The following is a 17,381-nucleotide window of genomic DNA, read 5'->3' as shown; positions in this document are numbered from 1 at the left end:
TCAAGGGAGTGTGATTATATACAAATAATTCTAAACAAAAGTTTTATAACAGATTAGTTATATATTTTAATGTTTATTCCAATTTTAGATGTGTCTTAGTTTTGGAAGAGTGGTTGATATTGGTAAGTGCATATTTTGCTTTAGTAAAACAGCATGCAAGTCCAACCCACTTAAGGAATTTTAAATGTTTTTTTCCTAACCTCTTACCACAGAGAAATAATAAATTTGCTATCCTTATTAACTCTTAACTGACCAGTAAACAACTTGTAGCCAGGATATTGTTAGCTTTTAGCTTTTGACAAGCTGGAAAAACTAGTCCGCTTGCAGTTTCTTTGTTTATAAAAATCTGTGTTGAAGTATACTTACCTTTAGCTTTTTCCTTCACCTAAGGGATGGTTGCTCAGAATATTCTTCTACAAACATCCCCCCTACTTTGAAATAGCAGAGACTTCTACAAATTGAATGTACTTTTTTCTCCCAAGTGGACCTAAGCTTAAATAAAGGCTACCTTCATTTGCATGAACTTATTCTCTGAACCAAGGATAGAAGGCTATTCCTACCCTTAATATAATCCTTAATATGTAGGGCAAACTCAAGCTACCTGCCTCTTCTAGATTAATACTTTAAGCAATAAACCTCATACTTAAAGCAAAGGAAATCTGCTTTTCACATATTTTGCATTCTGTCCTCTTCTAGGTAGAATGTTAAATCATGCAGGACCTAATTAACTTTGCCATGATTGCTCTGTGATTCTGTGTTAGTTATACTTTTAGTTACTGAGATTGGAAACTCTAAAAATTGATGAAAGTAACATATAGGATCCTGGAAAAAATATCCAATTTTGGAGTGAAACTATCAAGAGAAAATGATGGTGGAAATGTACTTCTGAGGTTGCTAATTGTATATCTATCTATATGCTTAATTTTGATTGGAAGGGGAACATTGCTTTTCATGACAATAAACCCCTTAAACTGCTTTATATGTATCTTGGGAATAATGACTGGTTTGATTATGGCAGTATACCTAGAAACAAAAAATTGGTATAGGGAGTAGGAAAGTCCTTTCCATTTTAATGGGCTATAGAGAGTGGGATTTAATGATTTTTCTCTTAATAGCTATTTTTTTTAATGAGCCAAGAGATTAAGAGGTGGAGCTGAGGGGCTGCCTTTCTCATTTAGAGTGGTAGGTACTCAGATCTGGCTACGTAATATGCAGAATCCAGTGCAAAATGAAGATGTAACGTCTCGTGTTAAAAAACTATTAAGAATTTGAAGACCGCGTACGACAACAGTGTTTACCAAGTATGGGATCCTATGTGACTGCACAAGTCATATACCCATGAAGTCTTATAGGCACTTTTTGCAAAGAGAAGAGCGTACACTGAAGAAATAAGAATTTGGCTTCCTCCCTCCCCCATCCCTATTTTATAAGGTAACATGTTTCTTCTCCCATCCCCCCAAAAGCGATGTTCCTTTTTCGGTTGGGGCTGAGGGAAAGAAAATGCTCTTTGCACAGTTCTTTATATGATTGGGACTTACAAACTTTGAAGGATTAATGATAGCAACTAGAACTGAATTTATTTATCATCTCAAATTTGTGTGCACCTTGGGACATATGCATTCTTCTCCTAACTTTTGCATTGCCGTTACTTACCCCACTACCAGTATGTTAATGGTGGTGGTGGAATGATGTCTTACATGCTTCCATCTTTTTATTCCTACCGTCTTCTTGAATGAGTTCTTAGCTGTTGTTGCTGCCTACCATCTTACACAGGCCAACTAGATGAAGACGACCTTTCCTATCCTCTAGTAGAGCTATACCATACCTCTTATTTTGGATGTATATAACCTGGCCATTGTATGAATTTTCACTTTACTCCAGAGATGCCAAAAACCAGTTAGGAACAAAACAAATGAGATGGAACTTTCCATTGTAAGGGAGGATGACTGCAAATAAAAATATTTTGGAGGTAAATGTCAACTTAGTTATGATGTGCTTCTTTACCACACTGAAGCTTCAGATGTTCCTAAGAAAAAAATTCTTGTATTTGGAGGTCATTTGTGTAGTGAACTAAAAAGAAAATGAAATTCAAACAGATGTATGTAATGGGAAGAAAGGTGGAAAGGTCAAAAGGACTTATTGTTGGAGCCCAAAGTAAATTCTTTTTCTTCTAGGTATAAAACTAAATAAGGCTCAGAAAACAAACTGGAATTTGTATCTCTTGTGTTACTCATTGATTTGCTTTTAACTGATTTGGTTTAGTGCTTTAGACACATTTGTTGTTGTTGTTGTTGTTGTTGTTGCTTTTGCTGTTGTTGTATTTTGTAGCATAGCAGTATGGTGTTCTTTTTGAGCGTTCATAAGTCTACTGTATTTCTCCTTCATTCCTATTTGATCAAACAGCTGTTTTACTGAAAGGAAAGGTATACTCTAAAACTTTGTATATAGCCTTACAGGATAATTTATTCTCCTTACAAGTAAAATACTCTCAGTAGGAAATCAGATCCTTTATAAATCAGATAACTGCAAAGATGTTTTCAACAGTCTTCTAGTTAAAATTGATCACTTTTCTGCCCCCCCCACCTTAGGTGCCATAGGACGGTTTGAATGATTTTGTTCCTTTCTAAAACTCAAGGAGAAGAAAATCAAGATTCTAAAACCAGTCTAGTATTTTGTGTAAATTTTAAGTATAGAAACATTGGTAGATTTAAAATATTTTGGAAGAGATAAAAAAGTGTGCATGTTTTTACTTTTTGACACTAACAAATAAAATCCTGTTATAAAGAAAGACTTTATATAAAGTTATGTATTTGGCAGATTATTAATATAAACAACTTTGTTAAACCTTTGGCAATTTATCACAAATATTGATAAGCCCCATTATACTAAAACTGAATGGGTTAGTGTTCTGTTTTTAATGTTCTAGTGACTCCTGGTGCAGGCCAGAATAAAACTGCTTTTCCCTTTAGATACAATAAAAATTGTTGAATGAGAACATTTGTATAATATGTTTGTGCATCATCTTTTTCATTTAGTGGAACATTTTGTGTAAATCATCTTTTTCGTGTAGAAAATACCATATGGATGTCCCTTTGTGTGCATATTAACATATTAAATACTCATTTTTTTGCAGATTTTTCTAAAATGTTTGGGCAGTAATGCAGGGGTGAAGTTTGGATGTTGGTATTAGAAAAAACTATTCTTATAAAATGTATTCATGTTTTACCATCTAAAATAAATAAGTGATGTTTCAGGGGATAAGAAATTTTAAAATGATCATGGAGATATCAAGACACCAAGGTGTTTAGGTGTAAACTACCAGAGGTCCCAAGTTTTTCATATCCTTACTTTATGGACAAACTTCCAAGGATGCCCAATGCATGTGGTTCTCTAAACTTACTTGGAATCCTGGGTAATGGAGATTCTCAATCATATACTGGCAGAGTTCTCCTACTTTCCAAAGTCATACTTTCAAATATTAAATTACTATGAAAGCCTATGAGATTGTCATTTAAAATTTAGATCTGATCATTCATAAAAGCTCAGTTTCTAGAGTCCATACAACATCAAAAGTCAGAAAATTTCTTTTTCCTGTATTAAAGTCAAAAACATTTCTATATCTCAAATGTCCATTTCCATTTTTAAAAAATTATAGCATCTAAATATAACTGACAAAACATTCTATTGCCTACTTGCCCATCACCCTCTGCCCTTTTCCCTCAATTTGCTTTACACATTTAACATTAGCATTCTGTGAACAGATTTTTAAAGGATTGTTATAATGCATTCTGTTTGTATCCTACAGTAATTTATTTACATTTTAAAAGGAATTTGAATACACTGTGGCAATTTTGACAACCAGCAAGCTCATCAAAGTAAGATTCTCCCTATAATCTCATGATAAACCAAATGCTTATTCTGTTCCACATAACAAAGACAGGGATTGTGTGTGGTTTACCTTTTAGATAGGGAAAGAATAGCTGACGTCTAGTAGCACTTAACCCTTTGAGTTCCCTAAACTCTTTACTTCTAGTGTTATCAATTGCTCTATGCTTTAAAATCCACTTAAATTCAGATTGCTTACCAGTGCAACTAGGAAACTGAAGGTACTAATTACAAAGTACTTGATACCTCACTCTTCCTACTGGTTGTAAAGAACTTAGTTTCCACATCCGTAGACTGATCAATGAAGAATTTCTATGTGACTGTTAGCAACATACTCATTTAAACAAATGACCCACAGGTGTTTTGCAGGAATGCTACCTATATTGCATAGTGGCAGAACAAATTTCCATTCATATGCTGTCTAAATGTCAAAGGTTAAAAATTTGGGTTTTCCTTTGTTTTTTACACCAGAAATATTTGCTGAGTTTCTATGTGCCAGGGTCTTGATTGAAATAATTAATAATTTATAAGATTTTTCTATTCCAGATTTTGGTTGTTTAGCTTTGAATTAGCCATTCTTAACTTGATTTCCTGCAGTTCTTTACTTACTAGATTCTTCTTCTGAGCATAAGCAAGGGAATACTCTGGGCCCAAGCAGGATTTTACTTTTAAAGAGGCAGGTGACAAGAAGCAGAAACCAGCGGCTTGAATGAGATTTATCTAGGCTTCTCATGGTTTTTAATTTTCTATATGACATTTCTGTTAGCATTGCCACTTGACTACTGTAAGGAACTGTGTTTACTGGTTTTGTAATAGTAGCATCTATTCTTTTGGAATCTGGACTTGGAACAACTCATTTCACAGAATCCTTGAATAGCCAGTTCCTATTCTCTCTTTCCTAGAATTTCCAGGGGATTTCATGTGACAGGTTAACAGAAGAAAAACCATTTGTGTAACTCTTCTGTTACATTTGTTTCCCTCCCCCTTGAATCCCTAGAGATAAACTCTTACCTTCTCTTCCTGCTAATTGACCAGCAGCACCCTGGAATATTGTCATCCCTTTTTCCAAAGGAATGGTGTAGTTATATTCAAAGACCAATAAAATGTTATGTCCTATCATTCCTACTTATTAAAAAAAATACCTTTTTTCCCTCTATTAAATTACATTTTTTAGAATACGTGATTGAAGGAGAAGTCAAGTAATAGAAAAATTTCAAGAACAGCACAAAATTTTGATCCACTTTTAATATAAAAATCTTTTTTCCCCCTTTAATCACATTTTAAAAATAAGTTGTAGGAGAAAATGTAAAATTATTTTAAAAATGTAAAGAATAATTAGCATTACATTTCCAGTCCATTTGTAAATTTATGTGAGATAATCTGGATTTACATTTATTTCTTAATAAAATAAAACATTACTGTACATGCAATACAGGTTGAGTTTTAAAAAAATGAGAGTTGAGCTTTTTTTGCCCTTCCAAATGTTGGGCCAGCATATAATTTTAAGAGCTATTTGATATATATTTGCTATAAAATTGATTTCTCATTGACTTTTTATTATGTTGATGATTCTTTACTAAGTTTTCAAAACATGTGAGACCTACTTAATGGAATGGTAATCAGATGGAAACTTAATTTAATGATCTTAAATAAAAGTTTGAAATTTTCCTGGAAATAAGGAAGAGTAATTAGATATGAAAATAACATACTTACAATCATAAGAGGAAAGATTATCATTGTGATAATTGGCCAATTTAGTAATTTCGAGTTTAGTTACATTCTCTCATTTCTAGTTCGGTATATGATAAAGCATTATTTGAAAAGTAGTGCAGGAAGAATGCATACAGATAATATTACTGTTGTTAAAGACCCAGCTGCAAGTTTAGTGCATGCTTCAGGGAATACAGATGAATATAGACTTTTTCTAACTTGGTTTAGATGGTCTGACCTCTCTAAAAGTATTTCTATTTTAGAATATATATGAAATGCTAAGTCTTTCTCTTCCCTTTTTTAGCCTTAGATTGTAAACAAAAGAAATCAAGGTCAAGATCTGGAAGCAAGAAGAAGATGCTGTCATTACCTCATGGTGCTGACGAGGTTTACATTCTCCGATGCAGGTATGTGCTTATGTTGCTGTATCTGCTCAGTTTCTTCAGATTTTGCTTTGAGACATATTAGGGATTTTTAATTTGTGGCAGAAGGTGCATTCTCAGCTATCAAGTTATAAATGAAGTTTTGAAGACGGGCTTAAAATCTTACTTAGCTCATAATACACTGTATTTCACAACGGATGAATAAATTTTTTATATTATATCGGAACTTTGATGATACTCTGATTTATGAAAGGAGCATTTTTTGTTGTGATGTTTTTATTTATTTGCTTTGCTTTCGTATTTATGTACTTTAATTTGGTTTGATTTTTTTTTTTTTTAATTTGTCTTGCGTTTCTACTTCTTGGGAATTCATTTCTCTCCACTCATACTTCTAAGTGTAGCTATACAAACTTATTCCCATAAGTATAGCTATACAAACTTATTCCCACCTTTTTCTTTACTCATCCTCATGCAGTTTAAAGAATTCTGAGTTGGGGAAGGGTCATTTGGAAAGAATGGTACATTTTGGTATTATAGTTGTTTTAAATGTATTGAGTTGTATAGGTATTAAGACGTTTTAATTAATTTCAATTTAATAATAATAGTTCTACCTCTATAAATATTACTACAGGTAATATAGCTGTTAAGCATATGAATTGGCAGTTTTATATTGTATTAAATAATTTTGACTTTATATGTATTTAAGAACTTTTGTTAAATAGTACAGTTTGTGATAATACCTCCAAGATATAGTGAAGCCTACTTCTTATGTATATGGATTTTATGTGAATTGGTTTTAAATAAAGGGAATTGGTCATGTTAAGAGAACTGTTATCAACTTCTTCTATAGGTTTTGTGGCCTAGTCTTTCGTGGACCATTGTCTGTTCAGGAAGACTGGATTAAGCACTTACAACGACACATTGTAAACGCTAATCTTCCACGGACTGGAGCTGGCATGGTGGAAGTCACGTCACTACTTAAAAAGCCTGCCTCCATTACAGAAACTTCATTTTCTCTACTAATGGCAGAAGCAGCTTCATAGAACAAGGAAACCTTTTAAATAGCAAATTTAAATTGGATGTAAATTTGAAATTCTTTGTCTTTTTTTTTTAAAGCCACGTTAAATTATCCATTTATAAATACTAAAGCAGGAAAATGGGGAAAAGTGAATTACAGTGACATCAGAGCAAACTGAGTACTTCAAACAGTAAGTAGTCTATATATTTTATATAGGATGGAGGATGTGTTTTTAAGATTTACTAAGTTTTGTCAGTTAGCTGTGTTCACTCAATGAAAGATCAGTACATGTAAGCAGTCATTAGTAAACTGTTAAACATGGATAACTTAAAGACAGACTTAATTGGAAAATTACATTTTCTTCAGTGTTACCAGAATCAAGGTTCTGTTTTTTCCCCACAAGACTTGCATTGAAAAATAAGATATTATATTTTGTTTGTATGTATTTAGTGTTTTGTATAATACCAGGAACCGCTAAACTAAATTTACTCAACTTAGGGCATTAAATATCATGTACTTCATAGTTTGAGACTGTTCACTCAAATAGGGCAGAGTACTATTCTATCTAGATGTGTAAGTGTTTTTTTAAAATCACATGGAACGGTTTTTTTTATACTAAAAAGTGGAGGGAGATTTGTTTAAACAAGTATTTCTAAAAGAAATATGTACATAGTCCTGGAAATTATTTGTGGTAAGGAAATATTCTTTACTCCAGTTGCATTTCTCAGACAATAAAGTGGTGCATCCATGCTACCTCCTACTTTGTCAACAAAGATGCTATTTACCCTTTACATTTTTGTATCATAATAGATTTAAAAATCTAATGTTCTTTATTGCAAGACATCCTTTTGTTAACAGATTTGTTTCTTTTTAATGTTTTACCTAAACTTTGACATGCTTACAGGACAGGTTTGCCTCTTACTTTATTTAACATTGTAGAAATGTAATTAATAAACAATGCTCACTACACAACTTAGAATAGGCTTTCTCATTTATATTCCAAATTTGATCAGTTAGCAAAACTTAATACACCAATTGAAATATTTCTACATATGATGAGAATGTTTACAATTTAAATTTTAGAACTTGTTTTGGATGTGATTATATGTACGAAAATCGTGTAACACTATGCTCATGCTAAGAATCGACATAACGGAATTACTGAAATAAATGTGCTGTGAGGAATGGAAAATATGGTGCAGATGTCTTGGTCATGATAAATTGTGATTCTTTTAAACTCTTTCCAAAAACAAAATATTTCTTTTAATCTGCAGTCAGATTCCTTTACAAATAACAGTTTTTGTATGCAAGCACCATTTCATTTTATTTCATGTAGTATGGCTAATACTATAGTTGAAATAAGGATATGCATTGATAATTTTCTTCATATGTAAATAAAGTTTAAAACAGTTAAAATAAGGAGTATTTTGGTAGAGTATATACATACCTCACTGCCAGTGAAATTGCTTTCCTATGGTATATCTCCTTACCAGAAAAATCTCTAAATAAAAAAGACTTAAAGAAAATTATAATGTCTATATTGTGAAGCATTTCTTACTTTTATCACTGGTGGAAATAGTCCACTTGAGGTTGTGTTTTATTTTATTTAAATTGTTTATACTTAGCAGGTTACTTTATTTGTATACCTTATAAAGGAAATTAGGAAGTTGGATTAGATGGATCACTCTTATTAACCAAGGGTCTCCGGATCTCTGGGGTACTAGATAAGGGAAAAGTACTTCTAAGTTACTTTTATATTTTGAAATGCCTAATGCAAACTGTATTTCTCTATAAATATGAAACTAATTAAAATTTCAGATTTCTTTACTTCAAACTAAAATTATACAAAGTTTGTATATACTAGTTGTCTCCTACAGAGCATGTTTCATTCATAGTTATAAATGAATATATTTTTTAAATTGGAAGAATTATTTACATAGCAGGTAGAGTTCAGAAATTTTTTTAAAATTACAGTTTTGGGAGGGAAAGACTAGCAGTCACTATAACCCCTTTCAGCTCTAATCTTTATAATTCTGTGATTTTTATTAAGCAGACGATCAAGATGTAAGAATACAGGTAGAATATGTAGTTTGATCACAGATTTTATAAGCAAATCTATATTAAATTTTTTATGTTAAGCTATTTAAAACAAGAATTTCTTTTTCTGTATGTGAGAAGTAAATGGAATAATTCAGATTAAAAACAGTAAACTTAGAGGGATTCCTAGAAAGTAAAGTAAAAATCACTTTTCATGGTAAAGATATTTGGGTTTCAAAATTTTAATTCTTTTGGAAGCCAAGTTTATCTTTTAGTTGACAACTAGAGAATTAAGACTTACTTTCTTTTGGTTTGCACTAGAAAAGAAATTATATTGTCTCAAGTTACATGGTATCAGAATATGGCATGATTCAGTATTGACTGTTGCCTAATTTTCTTTTAATTCTTTTTTTTATCATTATCTAAAATATTTGAGCTTTTACAGTATTAGAGTTTTTTCTTTTTTAAAAAAAATCTGATTTGAAGTATCAATTTATTTAACAGCATTAAAACAAAAAGGTTAACTTCTCTAAAAGTAATATTTTCTACTATGCTTCTTTAGAATATATTAGAATGTTGGTGTAGCGAATATCTCTATTTTGGAGTTCACATGCATATGAAATCAAGAACTGTATAGTTAAAACCTATAGCCTTAAAGATAGCTTTGACTTTTTTTCCTAAGAAAGTTTAATATATGCTCATTTTGGAAATATTATGAAAACGAAAAAGTGAAAAATGGCAACATTACCTTGGTATAATCACTCAAAGACATTTACTTGCAATAGCTTGTTATATTTCTTTCTCTTGTCCTATCGTTTCAGTGTACCTGTGATTGTATGTAATATAATGTATTCTGCTTTCCCAGTTTTAAATTTGAGTGGTGCAGTGTATAGACTAACCTTTGAATACTAGATCTGGGGCTTTTTCCAATACCAACAGCAAATTTTCTCATTCTCCAGGTGCCATCTGGGTATCCAGGAATTGGATTCAATTCTAACATTAACTACCTAGAGTTAGCAGCAGACTCGTTAGGTTAAAGAGCTCAGTCCCCACACTTCAGAGGCCAGTTACAAGTATTGAGTCACTTGTACTTCTGACCAACTGGCTATAAATTGAGGGTTCCCACAACACCCTCTTCAAACTCAATAATTTCTTTTTTTTTTTTTAATTTTTTATTTTTTATAAACATATATTTTTATCCCCAGGGGTACAGGTCTGTGAATCGCCAGGTTTACACATTTCCAAACTCAATAATTTCTTAAGAGAGCCTACAGAACTCAGGGAAAACATTTGACTTCCACAGTTCATTATAAAGGACATAACTCAGAAGGCACCTGGGTGGCGTAGTCAGTCGAGTGTCCAAGTCTTGATTTTGGCTCAGGTCATAATCTCAGGGTCCTGTAATCGAGCCCCATACCAGGCTCTGTGCTAAGCGCAGAGTCTGCTTTTCCCTCTCTCCTTTTGCTCCCCCTCCCTTTTTCAAATGGATAAATAAATAAAATATTTAAAATAAATAAAGGACATAACTTAGGAACAGACAAATGGAAAGAGATGCAAGGTATACAGGGAAGAAGGTGGCATGGAGCTTCCTTCCCCTCTCAGAGTGCACTACCCTCCCAGCATCTTGATGTGTTTACCAGCCTGGAAGCTCTTTGAACCCCTGTTGCTTAGACGTTATTATGGAAGTTTTATTACATAGGTATGATTGATTAAATCACTGGACTTCGGTGGTTAACTCAATCTCAAGCTTTTTTACGCCTCCCTGTGGGGCCAAAGTAGGGATGGTGGGGAGGGGTGCTAGAAGTTGCAGTCCTCTAATCATGCGTTAGTTTTTCTGATGATCAGCTCCCATCCTGAACCTATTTAAGGGCCCTCAGCCACCAGTTGTCTCATTATTCTTGTAAGTTCAGCTGTTAATCATTTTAAAATAAGCTGTTCTGTATTTCCCGATTAGTTTTCATATATTTACTTAATTTTATCTCTAGTTTTCTAAAGTTTTGCTATATGAGTGGGAATTTATTTTTTACTGTTGTCAAGTTTGGGATCTCTGCTGGGCATTGGAAATTTCCTAGCCGTTGCCTCACAGCTATTTCTTCTGCCTCATTCTCTTTCTTTTGGAACTAAATGTATGTTAAATTCTTCTCACTGTGTCCTCTGGGTGTTTTTTTGTTTTGTTTTGTTTTGTTTTACCATTTCTTCTCAGTTTTCTGTCTGTTGATGCTACATTTCAGTTAATTTCTTTTGACCGAACTTCTGGTTTACTCATTTTCTCAGTTACTAACCCCATTTACTGAAGTCTTAATTTTGGTTGTATATTTTTCAGGTCTAGAATTTCTGTTGGTTCTTTTTCAGATATGCATTTTATTGTTTCTCGTAGTCTGTTTGACTGTTATTTCCTTAAATATGGTCTACATAGTTATTTATATATTCTCCTTCTCAAAATTCCAAATAATTGTGGGTCTGGGCTTATTGATAGTTGCTTTTCCTACTTCTTGTTCATGGTATCTTGTTTTATTTGCCTAGATGTTTAATAGTACGTTATTTTTCGACATTATATTTGAAAACTATTGTAGAACTATTTTGAAGCCTAGGATAGTATCTTTTCCCATGGGATTTTCATTTACTTCTGCCAAATGAGTAAGAGTTCTACCAGTTTAGAACATGTTAAACCCAAATTCCAGATTTGTATTTTCCTAGTCTACTAGATGACGCAAAGTCAGGCTCTGTAAGAGCTGGATCATGGAAAAAGTTCATATACCTCTGGTTCACCTTTTACGCTGTAAATATAGTTAGTTCTGTTAGCTCCATGAAGCCACCGAAATTTCAACTTAGTTTCATAGCTATTTCTACCAGATACTATATGCCCTCTGGGCAAAAATAAAAGGCTTTATTTGGTGGTCCCACAGGGTTTCTTATCTTCCCTTAGAGTGTGACTGGTTAATTTTTTACTCTTGTGCTATATTTTTATTGCTTATATGATGTTTTTGTTTTTATTAATCCGATCTTTTTAGTTGACCTCAGTGAGAGAAGTTATTGAAATTAGGTAGTCTACTATTATCCAAATCAGAAGTCCTTACATAAATTTCTGGCAGAGGGGATTTTGTGTGTGTTTTTCAGTTCTGTTTTCCTATAAGAGTTCTAGGGACACCTGGGTGACTCATTGGGTTAAAGTGTCCAACTCTCAGTTTCAGCTCAGGTCATGATTTTAGGGTGGTGGGATGAAGCCCTGCCTTGGGCTCTGTACTCTGTACTCAGCATGGGGTCTGATTGTCCCTCTCCCTTTGCTTCTCCCCATGCTCATGAGCACTCTTCCTCTCTCCCTCTCTCTCAAATAAATAACAAAATTTTAAAAAAAAAATAATTCTGATAGTGTACATCCAGTCAGTATTCACTTAATGATTAAGTGAATAAGATGTCCATCAACAGATGACTGGATAAAGAAGATGTGGTACAATGGAATACTATGCAGCCATCAAAAAAATTTTGGCTTATTAAAAAAGTTTTTATTTAAGTTCTAGTTAGTTAACATACAGTGTTATGTTAGCTACAGCTGTACAATATAGTGATTCAGTACTTTCATACAACATTCAGTATTCTTTACAAGTGCTCTCCTTAATCCCTATCACCAATGTAATCCATCCACCCACTCCCCTCTCATCTTGTAACCATCAGTTCTCTATAGTTACAAGTCTATTTCTTGGTTTACTTATATCTCTGGTTTTTTTTCCCCTTGTTTGTTTTGTTTTTTAAATTCCACATAGGAGTGAAATCATATAGTATTAACTGTTTTGCTCTTCCAGATCTGTATTTTTAAAATTAGTTTGTTGAAAGAGAATTAGTTTGTCAAATTCCATTTGAACTCTGAGATTTTGCTTAGAACTGTACTGAATTTATGAAGTAATTTGTGGAGAATAGGAAAATATGGGTCTTTTTAAGGAATTTGGTATTTTTAGGATTATGGCCTATTTTTTTCATTTATCTTCATATCTTACATGAAAGTCTTACAGTTTTCTTCATGAAGAATTGCACATTTAAAATTTGTTTCCATATATTTTAGCTTTTGCTGCTATTGTGAGTGGATTCTTCTCAGAATTTTTAGTTGAATGTTCTGATGTAAAGGGAAAGTACTGATTCTCTGTGTAGCAGTCATTTATATACTCTCACGTTGCTGAACTCATATTTTTATTCTAATATTTTTTCACTTTTGACATTTCTGTAGACAATCATATCATCTGCAAATTGTGATATTTTCTCTTCCTTCCCAATATTTATCCTTAGTCTTTTTCTTGTGTTCTTACATTATCAAGGATCTCCAGTATGATATTGAATATTAGTAGTGATAGATTACATTACGGTCTTGCTTCTGATTGTAATGGAGATACTTTTGTTGCATCATTAAATATAATTCACTGGAAGTTACTTGTAGACACAGTTTATTGAGTTAAAAAGGGTTTATTTCTGGGGCGCCTGGGTGGCTCAGTGGGTTAAGCTGCTGCCTACGGCTCATGATCTCAGGGTTCTGGGATCGAGTCCCACGTTGGGCTCTCTGCTCAGCGGGGAGACTGCTTCCCTTCCTCTCTCTCTGCCTGCCTCTCTGCCTACTGGTCAAATAAATAAATAAAATCTTTAAAAATAAAAATAAAAAAATAAGGGTTTATTTCTTATTGGATAAGAATTTTTTACTTTCTTTTAAATAAAAAATGGACTCTCAGTGTTAATACATGTGTCTTCAGCTTCTAGTGAGATTTACATATGATTTTTCTTTTTTAATCTGTTGGTGTTAGCAAAAAAAAAAATTAACAGACTTTTCCACATTGAACCATCCTTAAATGTGTCCTTAGTCTGTGCTTTGCTTCATACTGTGAACTTAATTTGCTTCTATTTCATTAAAGTATTTTTTGATGTCTGTTATTGATACTGGATTTTACTTTTTTCTTCTGCTGTATTTGTCTGGATTTGGTACCCAAGTTATGCTGACCTCATAAAATGAGTTGGGAAGTTTAAATGTATGTGCCTATGCTCTGAAAGAATTCTCTTAACATAGGCAGTTTTGCTTTCTTAAAGATTTGAGAGTACTCATCCATAAACTCATGAGCCTAATACCTTTGAAAGATAAATCTTTTGATTACTTTTACTATTTCTTTTATAATCATTGGTTAATTTTTTCCCCTCTCTGAAGCAAGTTTAGTTATATTTTTTCCTAGAAGAGTACCTGTTTTTTCTAGATTTTCTAAAATTTTGGAATAACTTATACATAGTATTCTTCTACAAGTTGTTTAATCTCCACATCTGTCAATTGTTTGCTCACATTACTAGTGTTTACTTCAAGCTTGGCTTTTTTTCCTTAATTAAACTTCCTGAAGTTTTTGTCTGTTTTTGTTAGTCTTTTCAAGAACTTATACTTGGTATTTTTTTCATCACCTCTATTTTTCTACCTTCCACAACTTAACTCTTATTTTCGTTCAACCTTTTGGTTTCTAAAAACTGTATATAAGGCTGTATGTTTTCAGAAGCATATCAAAATTGATCATATCTCATGGATTTAAATATATAGAACTATCATCGTTATTTATTACCTTATGTTTCCATTTCAGTTTCTTTTTTAGCCAGTTTTTACCTTTGGGGAATTTGTTGAAATTTTCTGTGTAGCCTAAGATACATAGTTACTTCTTGGTGATATCTCATGTAAGAAAACAGTGCATAGTCTCTGAGTTTTGGGGTACAGAATTATATATATGTAGATATATTTGTGATACAAGTCATATATTAAAAACATGCCAAGTACATAAGTGTTATGTGTGTGTATATATAGGTACACAGGATGTGTGTGTTTATGTATATGTGTATATATATGTACATTCAGGATTTAAACAATGCCATTTAAATTATATCATACTCCTGTGTCATGTACTTCACCTGCCAAGTTCTGTGAAAGTTGTGTTAGGATCCCAGTATGATTGCTACTATGTCTCTTTCTCTTCATCCTCAGATTTGGCTTTTTCTCTATTTCTAGTCACTGTTCTTGAATATATGAAGGTTCATGATGACTATTGAATCTACTTCAATGCAATAGAAACACCCCCAAGAAGCCCCATTTTTAATTTTTATTATTTACCTGGTATGCTTTTTTGTACCTCTTTTCTAATGTCGTTTTATTTTAGGTTTTCCTTTTTTCAACGACATAGAGCCCAGTTTGAGATGAATAGGTTAATATAACCACTCATATTTTTGTGCTTATGTATATGTTTATGCTTATTCTGTCCATATTATCTTATACTTTCTATGTATTGTATTTTCTTAATGTTTCTTTTCCTATCTTTTATTGAATTTGAGTATTCTTTGTTAAATACATATATATAATATATAAGTATATTATATATATATATATATATATATATATATTTGTAGTGAGGTCTTATAGGACAAAAAAAAAATACCTCTTTCATTTAATACAGTTTCTAGATTCTCTTGGAATATATATACTTTTTCAAATTAAGGCTTTACTGTGGTCTCTTTTTTGTGTCGTTTTCCCCATCCCACCCATCCCCACCACCAAATTCTTACGTTGAAATCCTAACCACCAAAGGTGATGGTGTGAATAGATGGGGCCTTTGGGGCTGATAAGGTCATGAGAGTAGAGCCCTCATAAATAAAATTAGTGCTTTTAAAAAAAGATTTCTAGCCCTTTCCACCACATGAGACATCTGTGACTTTTAAGAGGGCTCACTACAGCCTGACCATGCTAGCATCCTGATCTTGGACTTCTAGCCTCCAGACCTATGAACAATAAATGTTTCTTTTTTGTTTATAAGCTACCCAGTTTGTGGTGGTTTTTTTTTTTTTTAATAGCAATCAGAATGGATTAACACTTTAACTTAAACTAAGTCTTTGTGGGGCACCTGGGTGACTCAGTTGGTTAAGCGTCTGCCTTCGGCTCAGGTCATGATACCGGTGTTCTGGGATTGTGCCCCACATCGGGCTCTCCGCTTGGTGGGGAGCCTGCTTCCCCCCCCCCCCGCCTGCCTCTGCCTACTTGTGATCTCTGTCTGCCAAATAAATAAATAAATCTTTAAAAAATTTAAAATAAATAAAAATAAAAATAAACTAAGTCTTTGGAATACCTGGGTGGCACAGTGGGTTAAAGCCCACCTGCCTTCGGCTCAGGTCATGATCCCAGGGTCCTGGGGTCGAGCCCCAAATCAGGCTCTCTTCTCAGCGGGGAGCCTGCTTCCCTTCCTCTCTCTCTGCCTGCCTTTCTGCCTACTTGTGGTCTGTCTGTGAAATAAATAAATGATATCTTTAAACAAAACAAAACAAAAAAAAACACAGTCTTTAATCCATTTGAAATTTGCGTTTGCTTATGGTGTAATGTAGGTGTCTGTTTCTCTCTCCTTCCATAATGGAAAGATAGCTGTACAACACCAATTTTTTATACTGTTCTTAGTCCAACAGAATTGAACTACTACTTTTGTCACATATTAAATCTCAGGTAACCTGGGATCTGCACTTGGAATCTCTGTTCTGTTCAGCTGTTTTTTGTGTGTGTTGTTTTGTTTTTGTCTCTTTTCTAAGTCTATATACTAAACAAATATTTGTTTGATTACAGGAGGTTTTTTAGGCTATATTCTGATAACTGGAAGAGCAAAATTCCCTGTCCCTCTTTAGAATATACTTACCTTCTTTACTGTTCTCTCAGAGTGAGATATTTAGAGTGATATTAGTGCATTGCTATTGTGCTTCAAAAGTTTTAATTCCCTATTTTCATAACAGTGAGATGTCTGGCCTTATTCATTTGTTTAATTTTACGTGGCTAACCAGTGTTTCCATTTCTCTTATTCCATCTTGTGGTCTCTTCTTAGCTTGTTTTTTACTTTTGCTCGGAAAAGTGAATCATAAGTTCACTGACTAAAGGCTCTTCAGAGGCAGTCCTCTTCTCTCAGAATGGGTAGATGCTGATTGTCTCAGAGTGTGTAGATGTGCTATTTCATTGCCAATCTGAGTTTTTTCCTTTAAGTAACTTGCTTTTTCTACCTAGATATTTATAAGATTGTCTTTTTTATCCTTAGAATTCTAGAACTTTGCCAAGCATGCCTAAATGTGTGCTTTTCTCACCAGTGCAACCTGCAACTTAGCAGAATCTAAGCTTTCTGTAACTCAGGTAAAATTTTCTGCTATTATCTTTTGAATAGTTTTATCTTTCCCATTTGCTTTTGTTTTTCTCCTTCCAGAATTTCTATTATTTTTATTATTTTATTATTCTGCATTTTGTATTTCCTTATTTTTCAAATCTGTACCCTCATGATTTTCATTTATGTATGTTTGCCTTGTACTTTGAAATATTTTTTGCA

At 33.0% G+C, this 17,381-nt stretch overlaps 1 protein-coding gene across 11 annotated transcripts in view; it reads left to right on the top strand.

Annotated features, from left to right (window-relative positions):
* Nucleotides 1-17,381, top strand: part of ZNF644 (zinc finger protein 644) — a 123,927-nt gene that overhangs the window by 92,889 nt on the left and 13,657 nt on the right. For 10 of the 11 annotated variants that reach the window (XM_059375357.1, XM_059375358.1, XM_059375356.1 and 7 more), the window contains 2 exons: nt 5,900-6,002; nt 6,829-8,528. In XM_059375357.1, the coding sequence (XP_059231340.1) occupies nt 5,900-6,002; nt 6,829-7,021 (296 nt within the window). In that variant the 3' untranslated portion in view covers nt 7,022-8,528. Of the gene's footprint in view, nt 1-5,899; nt 6,003-6,828; nt 8,529-17,381 lie in introns of those variants that run through there. The other variant, XR_009399531.1, reaches the window with a different exon arrangement.

Source organism: Mustela nigripes, chromosome 14 (genome assembly GCF_022355385.1).
Source record: "Mustela nigripes isolate SB6536 chromosome 14, MUSNIG.SB6536, whole genome shotgun sequence".
Taxonomy (NCBI): domain Eukaryota; kingdom Metazoa; phylum Chordata; class Mammalia; order Carnivora; family Mustelidae; genus Mustela; species Mustela nigripes.
Note: the sequence above shows the minus strand (reverse complement) of the source record. Positions and strands in the feature narration are given on the sequence as shown.